At 61.1% G+C, this 12,129-nt stretch overlaps 3 protein-coding genes across 9 annotated transcripts; all 3 read left to right on the forward strand.

The window, feature by feature from the left end:
- The first annotated feature begins 294 nt into the window (after positions 1-294).
- S100A4 (S100 calcium binding protein A4) lies at positions 295-2,509 on the forward strand. 5 transcript variants are annotated; one of them, XM_059145646.1, is made up of 3 exons: positions 295-425; positions 1,365-1,484; positions 2,226-2,509. In XM_059145646.1, exons 2-3 carry the CDS (start codon positions 1,377-1,379, stop codon positions 2,388-2,390), a joined length of 273 nt encoding a protein of 90 aa, XP_059001629.1. In that variant the 5' UTR covers positions 295-425; positions 1,365-1,376; the 3' UTR covers positions 2,391-2,509. The 5 variants fall into 5 exon arrangements, with proteins under 5 accessions (XP_059001629.1, XP_059001626.1, XP_059001627.1 ...); XM_059145643.1 differs by having other exon boundaries at positions 335-425; positions 1,329-1,484; XM_059145644.1 differs by having other exon boundaries at positions 375-465; positions 1,329-1,484.
- A 2,543-nt stretch (positions 2,510-5,052) lies between these two features.
- Positions 5,053-7,510, forward strand: S100A5 (S100 calcium binding protein A5). 2 transcript variants are annotated; one of them, XM_059146457.1, is made up of 3 exons: positions 5,053-5,284; positions 5,575-5,721; positions 7,349-7,510. In XM_059146457.1, exons 2-3 carry the CDS (start codon positions 5,584-5,586, stop codon positions 7,490-7,492), a joined length of 282 nt encoding a protein of 93 aa, XP_059002440.1. In that variant the 5' UTR covers positions 5,053-5,284; positions 5,575-5,583; the 3' UTR covers positions 7,493-7,510. The 2 variants fall into 2 exon arrangements, with proteins under 2 accessions (XP_059002440.1, XP_059002441.1); XM_059146458.1 differs by having other exon boundaries at positions 7,352-7,510.
- Positions 7,511-7,513: 3 nt separating this feature from the next.
- On the forward strand, positions 7,514-9,724 carry S100A6 (S100 calcium binding protein A6). Of its 2 annotated transcripts, none has more exons than XM_059146461.1 (3): positions 7,514-7,616; positions 9,048-9,206; positions 9,488-9,724. In XM_059146461.1, the coding sequence occupies exons 2-3, from the start codon at positions 9,069-9,071 to the stop codon at positions 9,620-9,622; spliced, it is 273 nt and encodes a 90-aa protein (XP_059002444.1). In that variant the 5' UTR covers positions 7,514-7,616; positions 9,048-9,068; the 3' UTR covers positions 9,623-9,724. The 2 variants fall into 2 exon arrangements, with proteins under 2 accessions (XP_059002444.1, XP_059002443.1); XM_059146460.1 differs by lacking the exon at positions 7,514-7,616 and adding an exon at positions 8,551-8,706.
- The last annotated feature ends 2,405 nt before the right edge of the window (positions 9,725-12,129 follow it).

Genomic DNA, 12,129 nt, shown 5'->3' on the forward strand with positions numbered 1-12,129 from the left:
TTAAGAGCAGGGTGCTCTACCAGCCAAGCCAGCCGTGCGCACTCACCTGCCTTGTCTCCCCTTTTCTGGTTGCCCAGCAGGACAACCTCCTCCTGGCCCTCCTGCCCCCCCACCCCCATACCCAGGGCACAGACTTCCTCCGGCTCCTGAAAATTCAGGTTGAGCTGAGCCCACAGTGCAGTGCCCACCCCATGGAGACCCCGGGCTGTGTGGGTCTCCCATTGTGCAATGTGCCTACCCAGGGCAGGAAGCTGGGTTCCCAGCCGGGCTGGTGGAGGGGCCCACAGGAGGACAGACTCTCACTCTTCCCCAACCCCTGCTATGGGCAGGGCCTGGCCAGGGTATAAATAGGACAGACCGCTGGGTTTTCCCCACGCTTCTCTCCTCACACCCTGCCTCCTCATCTCTTCTTCCCTCTTGGCCTGGTAGGTCGTGGTCTCCTGACTGGCACACAAGCGTGTCAGGGTGAGGCTGGGGTCAGGCTCCGGGCAGAGGAAGGAGTGGCTGGTGGGGGCCAGATATGCTCACGGGGTCCAGTGTGAGATTGTGATGTGGAGGCCCTGGAGTGGGGTGTGTGTGAGTGAGTGTGTGTGTGTATGTGTGTGTGCGTGAGCATACACACACCTGGCTGCCTATGTGTGCAAGAGAAAAACCCAAGAACAGGATGTGTGCAGGGCCTGGATTCGATCTAGCTGGTGGCACTGGGATGCTGGGCTTTGCACGTGCTGTTGCTGGAGTGTGTGTCGGTGTGTGTGTGACCTGTGGGTCTGCACATTGGCTGCTGTTTGCTGGGTTGCAAGGGCCTGTGTGTGCACACTCGGGTGTGGGAAGCAAACTGAAGTCAACTGGCCTTTTGTCTGCTTGTGTCCTGTGGGCGTCTGCTCTGCACCCTGCAGGGAGCTGGCCGCACCGCACCCGCCCTGCCTCTGCCCCCTCGCCCGGCCCTTCCCTACTCCAGGGCTGGGCCTCTGGTTTTTTCCACTGTGGGCCCCTGGGCAGGCCTCCAGCAGCCCCGGGAGGGGGAGAATGGGGCAGGGTGTGGCCGCTGTGGTCGTGGGAGTACTGGTGGGGTGTGGGGGGGGGGAGTGGGGGAGGCCCAGCCTGAGTGAGGCTGCCCGCAATCCGGAGCCTGGGCCAGGCCAGGCCAGGCCAGCCCGGACAGCGGCCTGAAGCACACGCTTCCCGCTAGGAGCCGCGTCCCACCTCTCTGGGTCCTCCTCTGGTGGGAGCAGAATCTCATCAAGTGGCCCCTGAGGGCTGGGAGTGGGGTGGGGCATTCTGAGGGTGGGGCTGGAGAAGACAAGGTTGTCTCTGGGACTCATCCTCAGATCCTGAGTACCACCATGGCATTCCCCCTGGAGCAGGCTCTGGATGTGATGGTGTCCACCTTCCACAAGTACTCGGGCAAGGAGGGTGACAAATTCAAGCTCAACAGGTCAGAGCTAAAGGAGCTGCTGACCCAGGAGCTGCCCAGCTTCTTGGGGGTGAGTGGCTACTGCCTGGGAGTACGCCCCTGTGTGCTCCCCTCTCCACGGGGAAGGGGCAGGGCCTGGTGGGGCACCAGCCTGTGGGCAGAGCCGAAGCTACCGTCCCTGGGATGCATCTGTCCCTGGGATGGGGACGTCCAAGCAGAGGGCCTGATTCGGAACACAGTGGGCACCCGCCACTCACTTCCTGGAGCCCAGCAGGAGGAGGGCTGGGACCCACAGGGTTAGGGTGCAGGCCAGACCCCGCCACAGGCTTTGCACAACTTAACTAAAGGGGAACAGACATTCAGAGCGGCTAAGCAACTTCCAAGGTCATGAAAGTGCAAAGCTGAGATCCACAAACCGGGACGTTTGTCATCAGTCCGGCAACGGATAATTTTGGAGTCTCTGTGGGTGTGAAGCCACAGTTGAGGAGACACGTGTCCACGCCCCTGAGCATTCCCAGTGCCCGATTATACCAGACTCTGTGCAGTTTGCATGTTACCTTCGTGACCACTGTTTAGCTGCATTCTTGGAACAACCTTGGGGGGCGACGTAGTGGTCCCTTCTCCAGCTGCGTGCACGTCCCCTTGGGGTGAACTTCTGTGGACCCCGCTTAGCCCCTGAGAGCAGGGGTTCTAAAGCGGGGCCCCCAGGGCGAGGCTGTGCCTTCCTGAGCTCCCGTCTGGAGATGGGAAATGGCTCTAGTCTTTGCTGCATGCCAGAACGTGTGGTTCTGCTTGTCGCCTCTTCCTGCAGAAGAGGATGGATGAGGCTGCCTTCCAGAAGCTCATGAGCAACCTGGACAGCAATAAGGACAACGAGGTGGACTTCCAGGAGTACTGCGTCTTCCTGTCCTGCGCTGCCATGATGTGCAATGAGTTCTTCGAAGGGTTCCCCGATAAGCAGCCCCGGAAGAAGTGAAGGCCCCTCTGGGGGTGGGGGTATCCTACCTGTTGGCAGAGGGCACCGGGCCTCACCCCGGCCCTGCCAGATGTGTGTACGATGTGACCAAGTTCAATAAAGAGTCTTAGAAGCTTTGAGGTTGATGGTCTGAGAGGCTCTGGGGCTGTGGTGAGGGCTGAGGGACGGGTCCCGGTGGGCAGCACAGGCGGTGGACAGCGGTTCCGTGGTGAGCAGACTAGCGGGGGGGGGGCAGGGGTGAGTGGAAGACTGTGTGTGTGCATGATGGAGCTGGCTGATGGCGCCCAGGGCAGGGCAAAGAACCCCCAAAGGCTTGGAGCGCCCCGGCTGTGGGGTCTTTGCCAGCAGACTGGCCCCTCCCACCTCAGCCTCTGGAGAGACGGAAGGTCACATCTGCTCTTGGCTGGGGCCTGGAATGGAGTTTGGGCGCCCTGGGGCAAGGAGCTGAATCACGAGGGCCCTGCCCTGTGGGCCCCTTCCAGCGCCCTAGTTTCCAGCCCAGGGATGGGTGAATCCCTCCTGTCCGTGGTTAGGCCAGGGAGGCCGTGTGGAAGGAGACCACCGCATTGCAGCAGCCCGAGAATGTCACCAGCGAGGCTGGGAGGAGGGCTGTTAGCAGTCAGGGTCATGGTCCCTCAGAGAGGGACAAAAGGACCCCAAAAGGGAGAGCGAGGATGGTAGCTGGGGTCGGAGGGAGGGAGGGGGTGGGAGGCGGCCCTAATTTTGGAGATGAAATTCCAGACACGAGATCTGATCAATGGAACTGAGATTTTTCTTCCCCCAGAAAACACCAGGCCTGATGTCGTGTCTCTTCAGGTTACAGGCTGATGGGTGATGGACGTTCTCCTGCAGGCCGGGCCTGGGGATGTGGGGCCTTCCTTGCAAGCTTTCTCCTCTCATTACAGCCTGTTTTTCTCTCCAGCGTCAGAGCAGTGGGGCAGGTGACTCAGATGTTCCCCCGAGTGTGACTGCAGAGGCCTGGCTAGGATTTTGGTCCAGGAAAAAGCCTGCCTCCTCCCCTTCTGCCAGGGCCCTGGCCGCCCATCTTCTAAGGGAGTGCCCTCCCCCAGGGATGTTCCTGCATCACTCGTGCCTCGGAAACTCCCGTTGCTCAGCGACCAGTCCCTGCTGCCTCTCTCTTTCTCTCTCTCCTAGCCAGCCCAGGTCAGGGCGGAGCGGGGCAGAGGGGGCGCAGGGCGGAGGGTCCAGGCCTGGTGGGGATGCTGTGGCCACAGGTGCCGTCTGACTCAGCTCCGTTCTCATACTTTAACTGTTTGGTGGTAGAAGTGTCTCTGCTCTGATTCAGGCCACTCTCCCGCCCCTGCTCCATTCCATCCTGCCCTGAGGTCATCTGGGCCTACCCTTCCTGGACCCCTTCCATGTCGCTGATTCCCAGGCCGCTGTTCCACGTCTCTGACAACTCTTTCCCATGAAGAGGAGCGAGGCATCTTAGGCTTCGACTCCATGCTTGCTAATGACCTTGACCTTGACTTCCACGCCCTCAGCAGGGAACATCTTTTCTCGTGGATTCCCATCTCAAGTTGTGTTTGCTCTGTTCCCCGTGTGGACCGGAGGCGCAGTGTGGAGAGGGTGTGAGGAGGGTGTGAGGAGGGTGTGAGGAGGGTGTGAGGAGGGTGTGAGGAGGGTGTGAGGAGGATGTGAGGAGGGTGTGAGGAGGGTGTGAGGAGGCTGTGAGGAGGGTGTGAGGAGGCTGTGAGGAGGGTGTGAGGAGGCTGTGAGGAGGTGCCCTGTGTTGGGCCACGTTTCCCTCCTTTTCCCAGGGCTCCTGGTTTCTCTTCCACCCCTGTAGTCCCATCAGATTGAGTGCTGGTTGGGAAAATAAAGCTTCTGGAACTGAAGATGTGTGTGCCTCAATGAGCTCAACATGCCCCCTGCCTCTCTGTTGGGAAACAAGGAAGGCAAGACTGGCAGAGGGGTTTCTCCCCAGCCCTGTCCCAGGAGGCTCTGACCTGGGCCTTCTCAGGTCCCTCTCCTCATTGGCTCTCCCTCCTCTGGTTTCCTGGGGACCAGAGCAAGGGAACAAAAGCAGGGAGTGGTGGGAGGGAGACTTGTTTGTGCTGTGTGGTTGTCTGTTGGCGCCTTCCCTGGTGAGTTCTTCCTACTCACCTTCCTGCTCATCTGTGCGGTGGGGCAAGTGGGGCGGTGAGGCCAGACCATGACAGCCTTGGGGACCACCACCAAGGAAGGCCTGGCATGCTGGGCAGACATGGGCTCAGGAAGGAGGGCGGAGTGTGGAGCAGGGCTTATCGGAGTTTCTGGGGAAGGGGCTCTGGGTATGCAGTTGCAGTCAGAAGAGCTGGGGTGCTGTCCCTGACGCCCAGAGGCCCTCCCCTCCCCTGTGCTCATGGCTGAATCTTCTGGAGTGTGAGGGGGCATGATGCTGAGGTTTTGGGGTGGCGAGAGGTGAATGACAGATCCAGCTCAAGAATCACTAGGTGGGCTTTGGGCGAAGGTGAAAGCCAGCTGCTTCTTCCTTCTTGCTCTGGACTCTACACAGATTGACCTGGAGCCCCCAGGTTTCTTGGGTGTTGTCCCCCTCCTAAGTCATAGGAGTGGCCTCTTCCTTGGGTAGGTGTGGCCATGCTAAAGGACCTGGAGGGTCACGTTCACACCCAGCCTCTGGATCCTGCCCTCAGAGGAGTCCTGGAGATAGGCCCTCCCCTCCTAGTGCTGGTTGTGTGCAGGTCTGTGGACCAGAGACTGAGACCAGCGGGACAGGTCCAGCAAACTCTGCCCTGTTTCCTGCTGAGATCTTAGCTCCCAGGTCCAGCTCCAGCCCCCCTCTGAAGCCTGGACTGTCTTTGCCTTGTCCTCTACCTCCGTAATGGGACACTCTGCACGCTCCGGTGATTCAGGCGCCCGGGCACAGGAAGGTGACTGGGGCGAGACAGCCTCTGGGGAGTGACTGCCCGAGGTCAATGGGCCAGGGGACCTTTCTTGGCTCCTTCGTCTGCCACCATTTCATCTCGCGGGGAGGTCATCTGCCCCTAGAGCCCTTTTTCAGCATCTCCTAAGCAGGGGCGTGTGTCGGCTCCTATAGGGGCTGGAGGGTCTCGTGGTTCTGGCTATTCCTTGTTTGCCTTGGGGCTGGACTAGCGATGGGGGAAGCAGCAGGTCTGGCTTTCCGGGAATGGTGGTTCTTCCCTCCCCCTTCACCCTCCAGAGCTCACTGATGGAGACACCTCTTGAGAAGGCCCTGACCACTATGGTCACCACTTTCCATAAATATTCGGGGAGAGAAGGCAGCAAACTGACCCTGAGCAGGAGGGAACTAAAGGAGCTGATCAGGAAGGAGCTGTGTCTTGGAGAGGTAGGTGACTCTTGCCCCAGCCCAAAGCCCGAGTTCTCCCTGCACACACCACGGGGGAGGAAGAGAACAGAAGAAGCACCACACCACTGTAGGGGTGCCCCTTCTGTGAGGTAGGATGCTCCAGCTCTGCATCTGTAGAGCACCAGCAGAGGGGACACGCACCAGTGCTCTGCTCTCCCAGTACTCAGCCTGGAGTAGGGTGACCAATGGGACTGACAGAGACTAAGGAAGAAGGTGGACATCTTGGGCCAACAGGTGCACGGCCTCCGTGATGGGAGGTGAGTTGGGTCTCCCTGGGAAGGAGGCAGGGCCGCGTCCAGAGGGTGAATTCCAGCCTGCGCCAAGGCCTAGAGGTCGGGGAGCCTTGTGTGTTGAGGCCGGGCGCACGGAGCCATCGAAGAGCCTGTGTGAGGAATCGTGGGGGACAAGGCCCCAGGGTGCCCAGCTCGAGCTGTGCGAGGCTTGAGGGCCGGGCCTCTGCCTGTGGGTCCCGTACAGCCAGGGCTCTCAGCTGGCACTGACACGGGAACAAAAAGTGTCCTGCTCGTTTGGGAACACAAGGATGGAAGGAGACAGACTGCTTCTCGCCAAATGGAGAAGGGGGGAGGTGGCTGACCGAGGGGAAAGCCTATGAGGAAATGAGATTGTTTTTACAGCTCGAAAAAACAGAGGCTCAGAAACATTATCCAACTGGTCCAAAGACACCTAGCTAGTAAGAGGTCGAGTCCTTCCTTCTTTCTTGAAAATCTAGTCCTGGGGCCTCTCCAGTCACATTGTGAACCCTGTTGCGCCTCCCTCGGGCAGCGGACAGGAGCAGGTGTGGGTTTCAGGAAGCTTGTCCTCCGGCTTTCCCGCCAGGCTCTCCGCATCCTGAAGTTAACGAGGGCAAAAGGAGGGGTGGCGGGTCCCCAGGGGTTAATTACAGAGCACAGAGGGCCTGGGGAATGCTGGGGCAAGGACCATGTCACAGAGAAGCTGTTTCCATCTCCATTTGTCCTGACGTGTGTCTCCTGTGGAAAAGCGGGAACTGCGGGCAGTGAAGAGGGGAGGGCAGAACTCTCCTGTGTTTTCTTCCTGTCTCACCTGAGGGCCATGTTTCATCCTCTCTGTGGAGCTGGTCTGGGAGAGCAGGGGAGAGCAGGGGACAGACAGAACATGGCTGAGCCCCGGCCTCATCTCCACACAGCTGAGCAGCAAGCTGTCCCAGAAGGGAAGGCCGGGGTGGCTTCTGGGCTCTGACACGTGGCTTTCGTGGCATGCTGTCTGGGTCAGGTCTCAGCTACCCTCTGCAGGGACAGAAGACGTCTGATCATGCTCAGTGCCACACAGTCTCCAAGGCATTTCTGTTGGACGCTGTATAACGTCCAGACCACTATTTCCCTGGATGGTGGGAAGTGCTGTGGAAAGGGGCGGTTGGGCCGGCTTCCCTAGGGACAATTGCTTGGATTCAAGGTGTGTCACCGCATGGCGCCGGGCCCGGTGCTGGGTGTGCGCTGGGGGCTGAGACCGTCCGTGTTGGGGACTCAGCTGAGAGTCACCCTGAGGCTGTCTTCCCGGGTTGTGGTGGCGCCCTGCGGTGGTGATGCAGGGCTATTTGGGGTCGCTGACCTGTCCCTTTCCCTTGAAGAAGATGAAGGAGACCAGCATTGATGACCTGATGAAGAGCTTGGACAAGAACAGTGACCAGGAAATCGACTTCAAGGAGTACTCGGTGTTCCTCACCACACTGTGCATGGCCTACAACGACTTCTTCCTGGAGGACAGGAAATGACCAGGGCTCAGCCCCTCCCCCTGGTCTCCGCAGTCTCTCTCACAGCTCCCCTCTGGCCACTTGCCCTCGCCTCCCTTCTGGATGGACCCTGCTTCCGCCTTCCCTTCCAGCATGGCAAATAAAGGTTTTCCATTCCTGGCTGGTTTTGAGGATGTCTTGTCCCCCTTGCCTAGGGGTGGTGGTGGGGGCGGGGCACGGGAGAACGCCTCCTCGAGTGGGCTGAGGGCCTCCGGGATTTAGGGTCCTGGGCTTCGTCCCTTCCTCGGTGTGGATGTCACTGAACTTCCTGGGCTTAGTTTTGCCCTTCCGGAAAATGGGGCAGTTGGGCCAGGCTTTCCCCTGCCTCGCAGAGAAAGCTAAGAGGAAGCGCTCTGACAGGGCAGAGGAGGTGCGGGCGCTGGGGGAGGCTCTCGAGGGCGGCGGCGGACAAGCCAGTCTGAGGCCACGGGAGGCCTCCTCGCCGGCCTCCTTTCCCCACTTCCCCCAGAGAGGGGGGCTAGCCCGCCCCGCCCCACCCCAGTCCTCTGTGGGGTCCGGGGCTTCCGGCTGTCTTCACTCCCCTCTGCGGCTCGGGAGAGGGTCTGGAAACCGTTTCCACCGGAGCGTACGGAGCTCCGGAGGGCGCAGCGCTCACACCGCCGGGCAGGAGGCCGCGGGCGGAATTCCAGGCTGGGGTGTGGGGCGGGGGAGGGGGCGAGCGGGGGAGGGGACGGGCTGCGCCGGGGAGGGAGGGTTGTGAGTTGTGAGGGTGGCGGTAGGAATTCGTTATTGCGGAGGGGTGGGTGTTCCAGATGTCCCTTGAATCCCAGGTTACAGACCACTGGCCGCTCCCCCTCCATCCGGGGTTGTCCCCAAACACCCTCTAGGGAGCCCCCCCGCCCCCGCCGTGGGCCGGGGAGCTGGCCGGGAGCTCGGTGTCCCTGGCTGGCAACGGTCTCCCCTGGGATCCCCGTTCCGTGCCGGGAACCGGAACAGCCCGAGGCTGGCGCCCTGCGGGCCTGGACGGGGCGGGCCTGAGGGCGGCGCGGAGGGCGCGGTGGGGCTGGCCCGGGGTGTGGTGGGGGGGGAGGTTGGCTCCGGGAGGCGGCGGCGGCGGAGGGGTGCTCGGGGCGGGGTAAGGGGGGGCTCTGACTCGCCCGGCCTCCGCCCCGCGGCCGCTAAAAGGCGCGCTGGCCGCCGCCCCGCGGGTCCGCGGACGCTCTCCCGGCCGAGCGGTGAGTCCTCGAGGGCCCGCCCGCCCTGGGGTGAATCGGCCCCGGGCGGCAGGTGGCTCCCCCGAGTGCACCCCGGGCTGCGGGAGGGTGTGTCCCGGGTGTGCGGTCCCCCTCCTCCTCCCCGACCTCTGGAGCCCCCGTGGCTGGCTCTCGGCCGTGGTCCGGCTGCTGCTTGGCCACCTCTCTCCTCTGGGCCTTCGGGTCTGCCTCTCCCTCCCGCCAAGCCCCGAGCCGACTCCCGCTGGTGACACCGGTGCGGTGCGGCTGGGGACAGAGCTCTCGGGGAATGTGAATGTAGGCGGGTGGGGCCCTTCGGCACTGACCAGCCTTTCCGCCCCCAGCTCTGAGCCCAGCGCCCAGCCATGGCGTGCCCCCTGGACCAGGCCATTGGCCTCCTCGTGGCTATCTTCCATAAGTACTCGGGCAGGGAAGGCGATAAGAGCACTCTGAGCAAGAAGGAGCTGAAGGAGCTGATCCAGAAGGAGCTCACCATCGGCGCGGTGAGTAAGGCCGCTCCCCGGCCCTTCGGGAAGCAGGGTGAGGAGAGGGAGGGACCAGGTGCATCTGACGCTCAGTTACCCATATTCTGGGGCCCGAGCCCACACAGCTTCCTGGGACCACGGGTCAGTTCCCAGCGGAGCCTAGCGGAGCAATAAAGCCAATGTCTTTGACGAGGAGAGCGCAGGGTCCCCTGTCTGAGGGAGGGCTGCCTGGAGGGAGCAAGGGAGAGAATCAGAGGTTCTCATCACATTGAGTCTGGATTTCCCTTCTGACACGTTAGAAGCTGCAGGATGCTGACATTGCAAAGCTCATGGAGGACCTGGACCGGAACAAGGACCAGGTGGTGAACTTCCAGGAATATGTCACCTTTCTGGGGGCCTTGGCTTTGATCTACAATGACGCCCTCAAGGGCTGAAAACATATCAGGAGGTGGAGACACCCTCGAGCGGGCCTGCCTAAGTCAAATACTGAAATACTGTGGTGGATAACTGTTCAATAAATATCATTTTTTGGTCAAGTCTGCCTCCGTGTCCTGGCTTCCTAGTGATTTCTGTTCCCTCCTCTTACTGGTGCTGTGCCAGCCATCAGAGTTTGCTCATGGTCACCTCATGGCCCCACACCTGGGGCCACCCTGACTGCTGCTAGCCTGTAAGGTGACTGCAGGCAAATTAGAAAAGGGTCTCGCCCTGGAGGAAGGCTTCTTAAGGAAGGCTCACGTGGTTCCCAGGAAAGAGGGTTCTGGAATGTGGGTGGGGAAGGAAATGATGCCCAAGCCAGGCTGTGATGGTCCAGAGTGGGGCAGAGATAGTCCTGGTGATGTAATTTTTGAATGTTGTTGAGGATGGCGAAGGCTGGAGCCAACGGCCAAAAAAGAATTCCTGAGACATATTTGTGTTTGTGTGTGTTTAAAGATTTTATTTATTTATTTGACAGAGATCACAAGTAGGCAGAGAGAAGAGGGGGAAGCAGGCTCCCCGCTGAGCAGGGAGCCCTATGGGTGGGTGGGTGGGACTCGACCCAGGACCTGGAGATCACGACCTGAGCAGAAGGCAGAAGCTTAGCCCTCTGAGCTACTCAGGTGCCCCCCCCCCCCCCCACCGAGACATCTTTGGTGCAAATAGGGGGTTTATTAAAGCATGGGGACAGGACCCGTGGGCAGAAAGAGCTGCTGTCCCAGGATTGTGAGGAACCACTGATTGTACACCTCTGGGTTGGGGGAAGTAAGATAAGAGAAGTTCCAGAAGGACTTCTGCAGGCTAAAGCAGACTCTCCAGAAGCCTGGCTATTGTCCAGCTGAGTAAGGTTTTTCCCTCTAGCAAAGTGTTGACATTAAGACTGTAGGGAGCTTCCTGGAGGAAGGTTGTAGTCTGCCCGCCTCCAGTATTTTATCAAAGGGTGCAGCGTGTTGGGACGCAGGCTGTAAGGGCGTTTACTTTTATTTACATTTCTTTCTGCCTTTGCCTCCCACCTCATCAGCAGCGTCCCAGAAGACAAAGGCCTGCTGTGCTCTGGGTGTGCTGACTGAAGGGCGGGGGTGGGGGGGGCGCGTCTGGCACGCCCCAAGCCTGGCAGGACAGAGGCCACTGGCGGGCTGAGCCCACAGCAGCCGCCCATGGCCCAGTTGAAGGTGGGGGGCCTACTTTAAGAGTCTGTCTCTGTCTTTTGTGGTGGGGGCGGTGGTCTGAGTAGCTGGCAGCTGCAGGAGCATGAGATTCACGGGGTCCTCACGATGGGGGCACGGAGGGGTCCTAGGGGCTGGGCTAAGCACAGCTTCGAGCCTTTCAGCCTTCCGGTCAGTCCGGATCTGGCCCATCCCTGCAGCCGCGGCCTGAGTCAGCCCAGTCACCCCGTGGGAACCAAGCCGGGCTCTCGGCCCCTCAGGGAGGATGACTAATGGAATTACCGTCTGAATGCATTGTTTGTGTTTGAGGTTTCAGGGTGTGGGGCAGGGGATAAACTGGACCTAAGGGCAATGGGGCATTTGTCGCTGTTCCCCTCCAGGCCTCGTCCGGGCTGGGCACGCTCCTTCGTAGGTTCTGGGCGCCTCGGAGGGAGACCATCGGCTCCTTCTCTCTTTCCTCCCCACTTCCTGGGAGCCCCAGTTTACCGAACTGTCTATCTTCTCCCCGGGGCTGCGAAGAGAGAATCTTCCTTCTCTCCGGGGCTGCGAAGAGAGAACAGTCGAGGAAGCCCCCCCCCCCCCCAGTTGCCCCTCCTGCGCCGCGGGGAGTGGGACGGGCGCGGAGGGGGAGCGGGAGGGACGCAGGGCTGCGGCCCCCGGCTGGAGAGCCCCGTGCCAGCCCCGGCTCTCCCAGCCCCGGCGCCGCCTCCACCGCGGGCACTTCGGGGCGCAGAGCGGGCGCCCTCGTGCGGGGCCGAGAGCCGGACGCCGGCAGGAGGGCGGCGCCCGCTTTCCTGAAGCCCTGGGGAGGGTCGGTCTCGGCGCGACCCGCAGCCCCGGCTCTCGGGAGACGGGATTTGCCCGCCCGGGGAACGCCAGCGGCGGGGTCTCTGGGTTCCGGCAACCGGTCTCTACGGGGTTAGGGTACGGGTACGGGTACGGGTACAGGTTAGGGTTACGGTTAAGACTTCTTCTGCGACGCACCTGCGCGAGCCGGTCCAGGGAAGGACGGCGGTTTGCAGAGACGATTAGGGTTTGGGCCCCTTTCCCCCTTCCAGGGACCCAAAGACCTTGGTGCCAAGGGGGAGCAGGAGCTGTCCCGGAGGGCGAGGGCGGAGCAGCTCTGGCAGGCTCAGCCCCACGGTTCTGGGGAGCCGCGGAGGCTGAAGTGAACGCATACACGTGCGCAGTCCACCTGCTGGATAAAGACGTCTGTCCTTTAGCTTCTGCTTCCCCACAGCAGTGGAAGGGAACGGGAACATGGATTTTAAAAATAAAATAATGAAACAAATCCCAAATAG

Source organism: Mustela lutreola, chromosome 14 (genome assembly GCF_030435805.1).
Source record: "Mustela lutreola isolate mMusLut2 chromosome 14, mMusLut2.pri, whole genome shotgun sequence".
Lineage (NCBI taxonomy): Eukaryota > Metazoa > Chordata > Mammalia > Carnivora > Mustelidae > Mustela > Mustela lutreola.

What these genes read in the sequence shown, in the direction of transcription:
- S100A6 (XM_059146461.1), top strand. Translation starts at nt 9,069, where the DNA reads ATGGCGTGCCCCCTGGACCAGGCCATTGGCCTCCTCGTGGCTATCTTC. An exon ending in AGGAGCTCACCATCGGCGCG is followed by an intron (nt 9,207 to 9,487) that starts GTGAGTAAGGCC and finishes CTGACACGTTAG; the next exon opens with AAGCTGCAGGATGCTGACAT.
- S100A5 (XM_059146457.1), top strand. Translation starts at nt 5,584, where the DNA reads ATGGAGACACCTCTTGAGAAGGCCCTGACCACTATGGTCACCACTTTC. An exon ending in AGGAGCTGTGTCTTGGAGAG is followed by an intron (nt 5,722 to 7,348) that starts GTAGGTGACTCT and finishes TTTCCCTTGAAG; the next exon opens with AAGATGAAGGAGACCAGCAT.
- S100A4 (XM_059145643.1), top strand. Translation starts at nt 1,344, where the DNA reads ATGGCATTCCCCCTGGAGCAGGCTCTGGATGTGATGGTGTCCACCTTC. An exon ending in AGCTGCCCAGCTTCTTGGGG is followed by an intron (nt 1,485 to 2,225) that starts GTGAGTGGCTAC and finishes CTCTTCCTGCAG; the next exon opens with AAGAGGATGGATGAGGCTGC.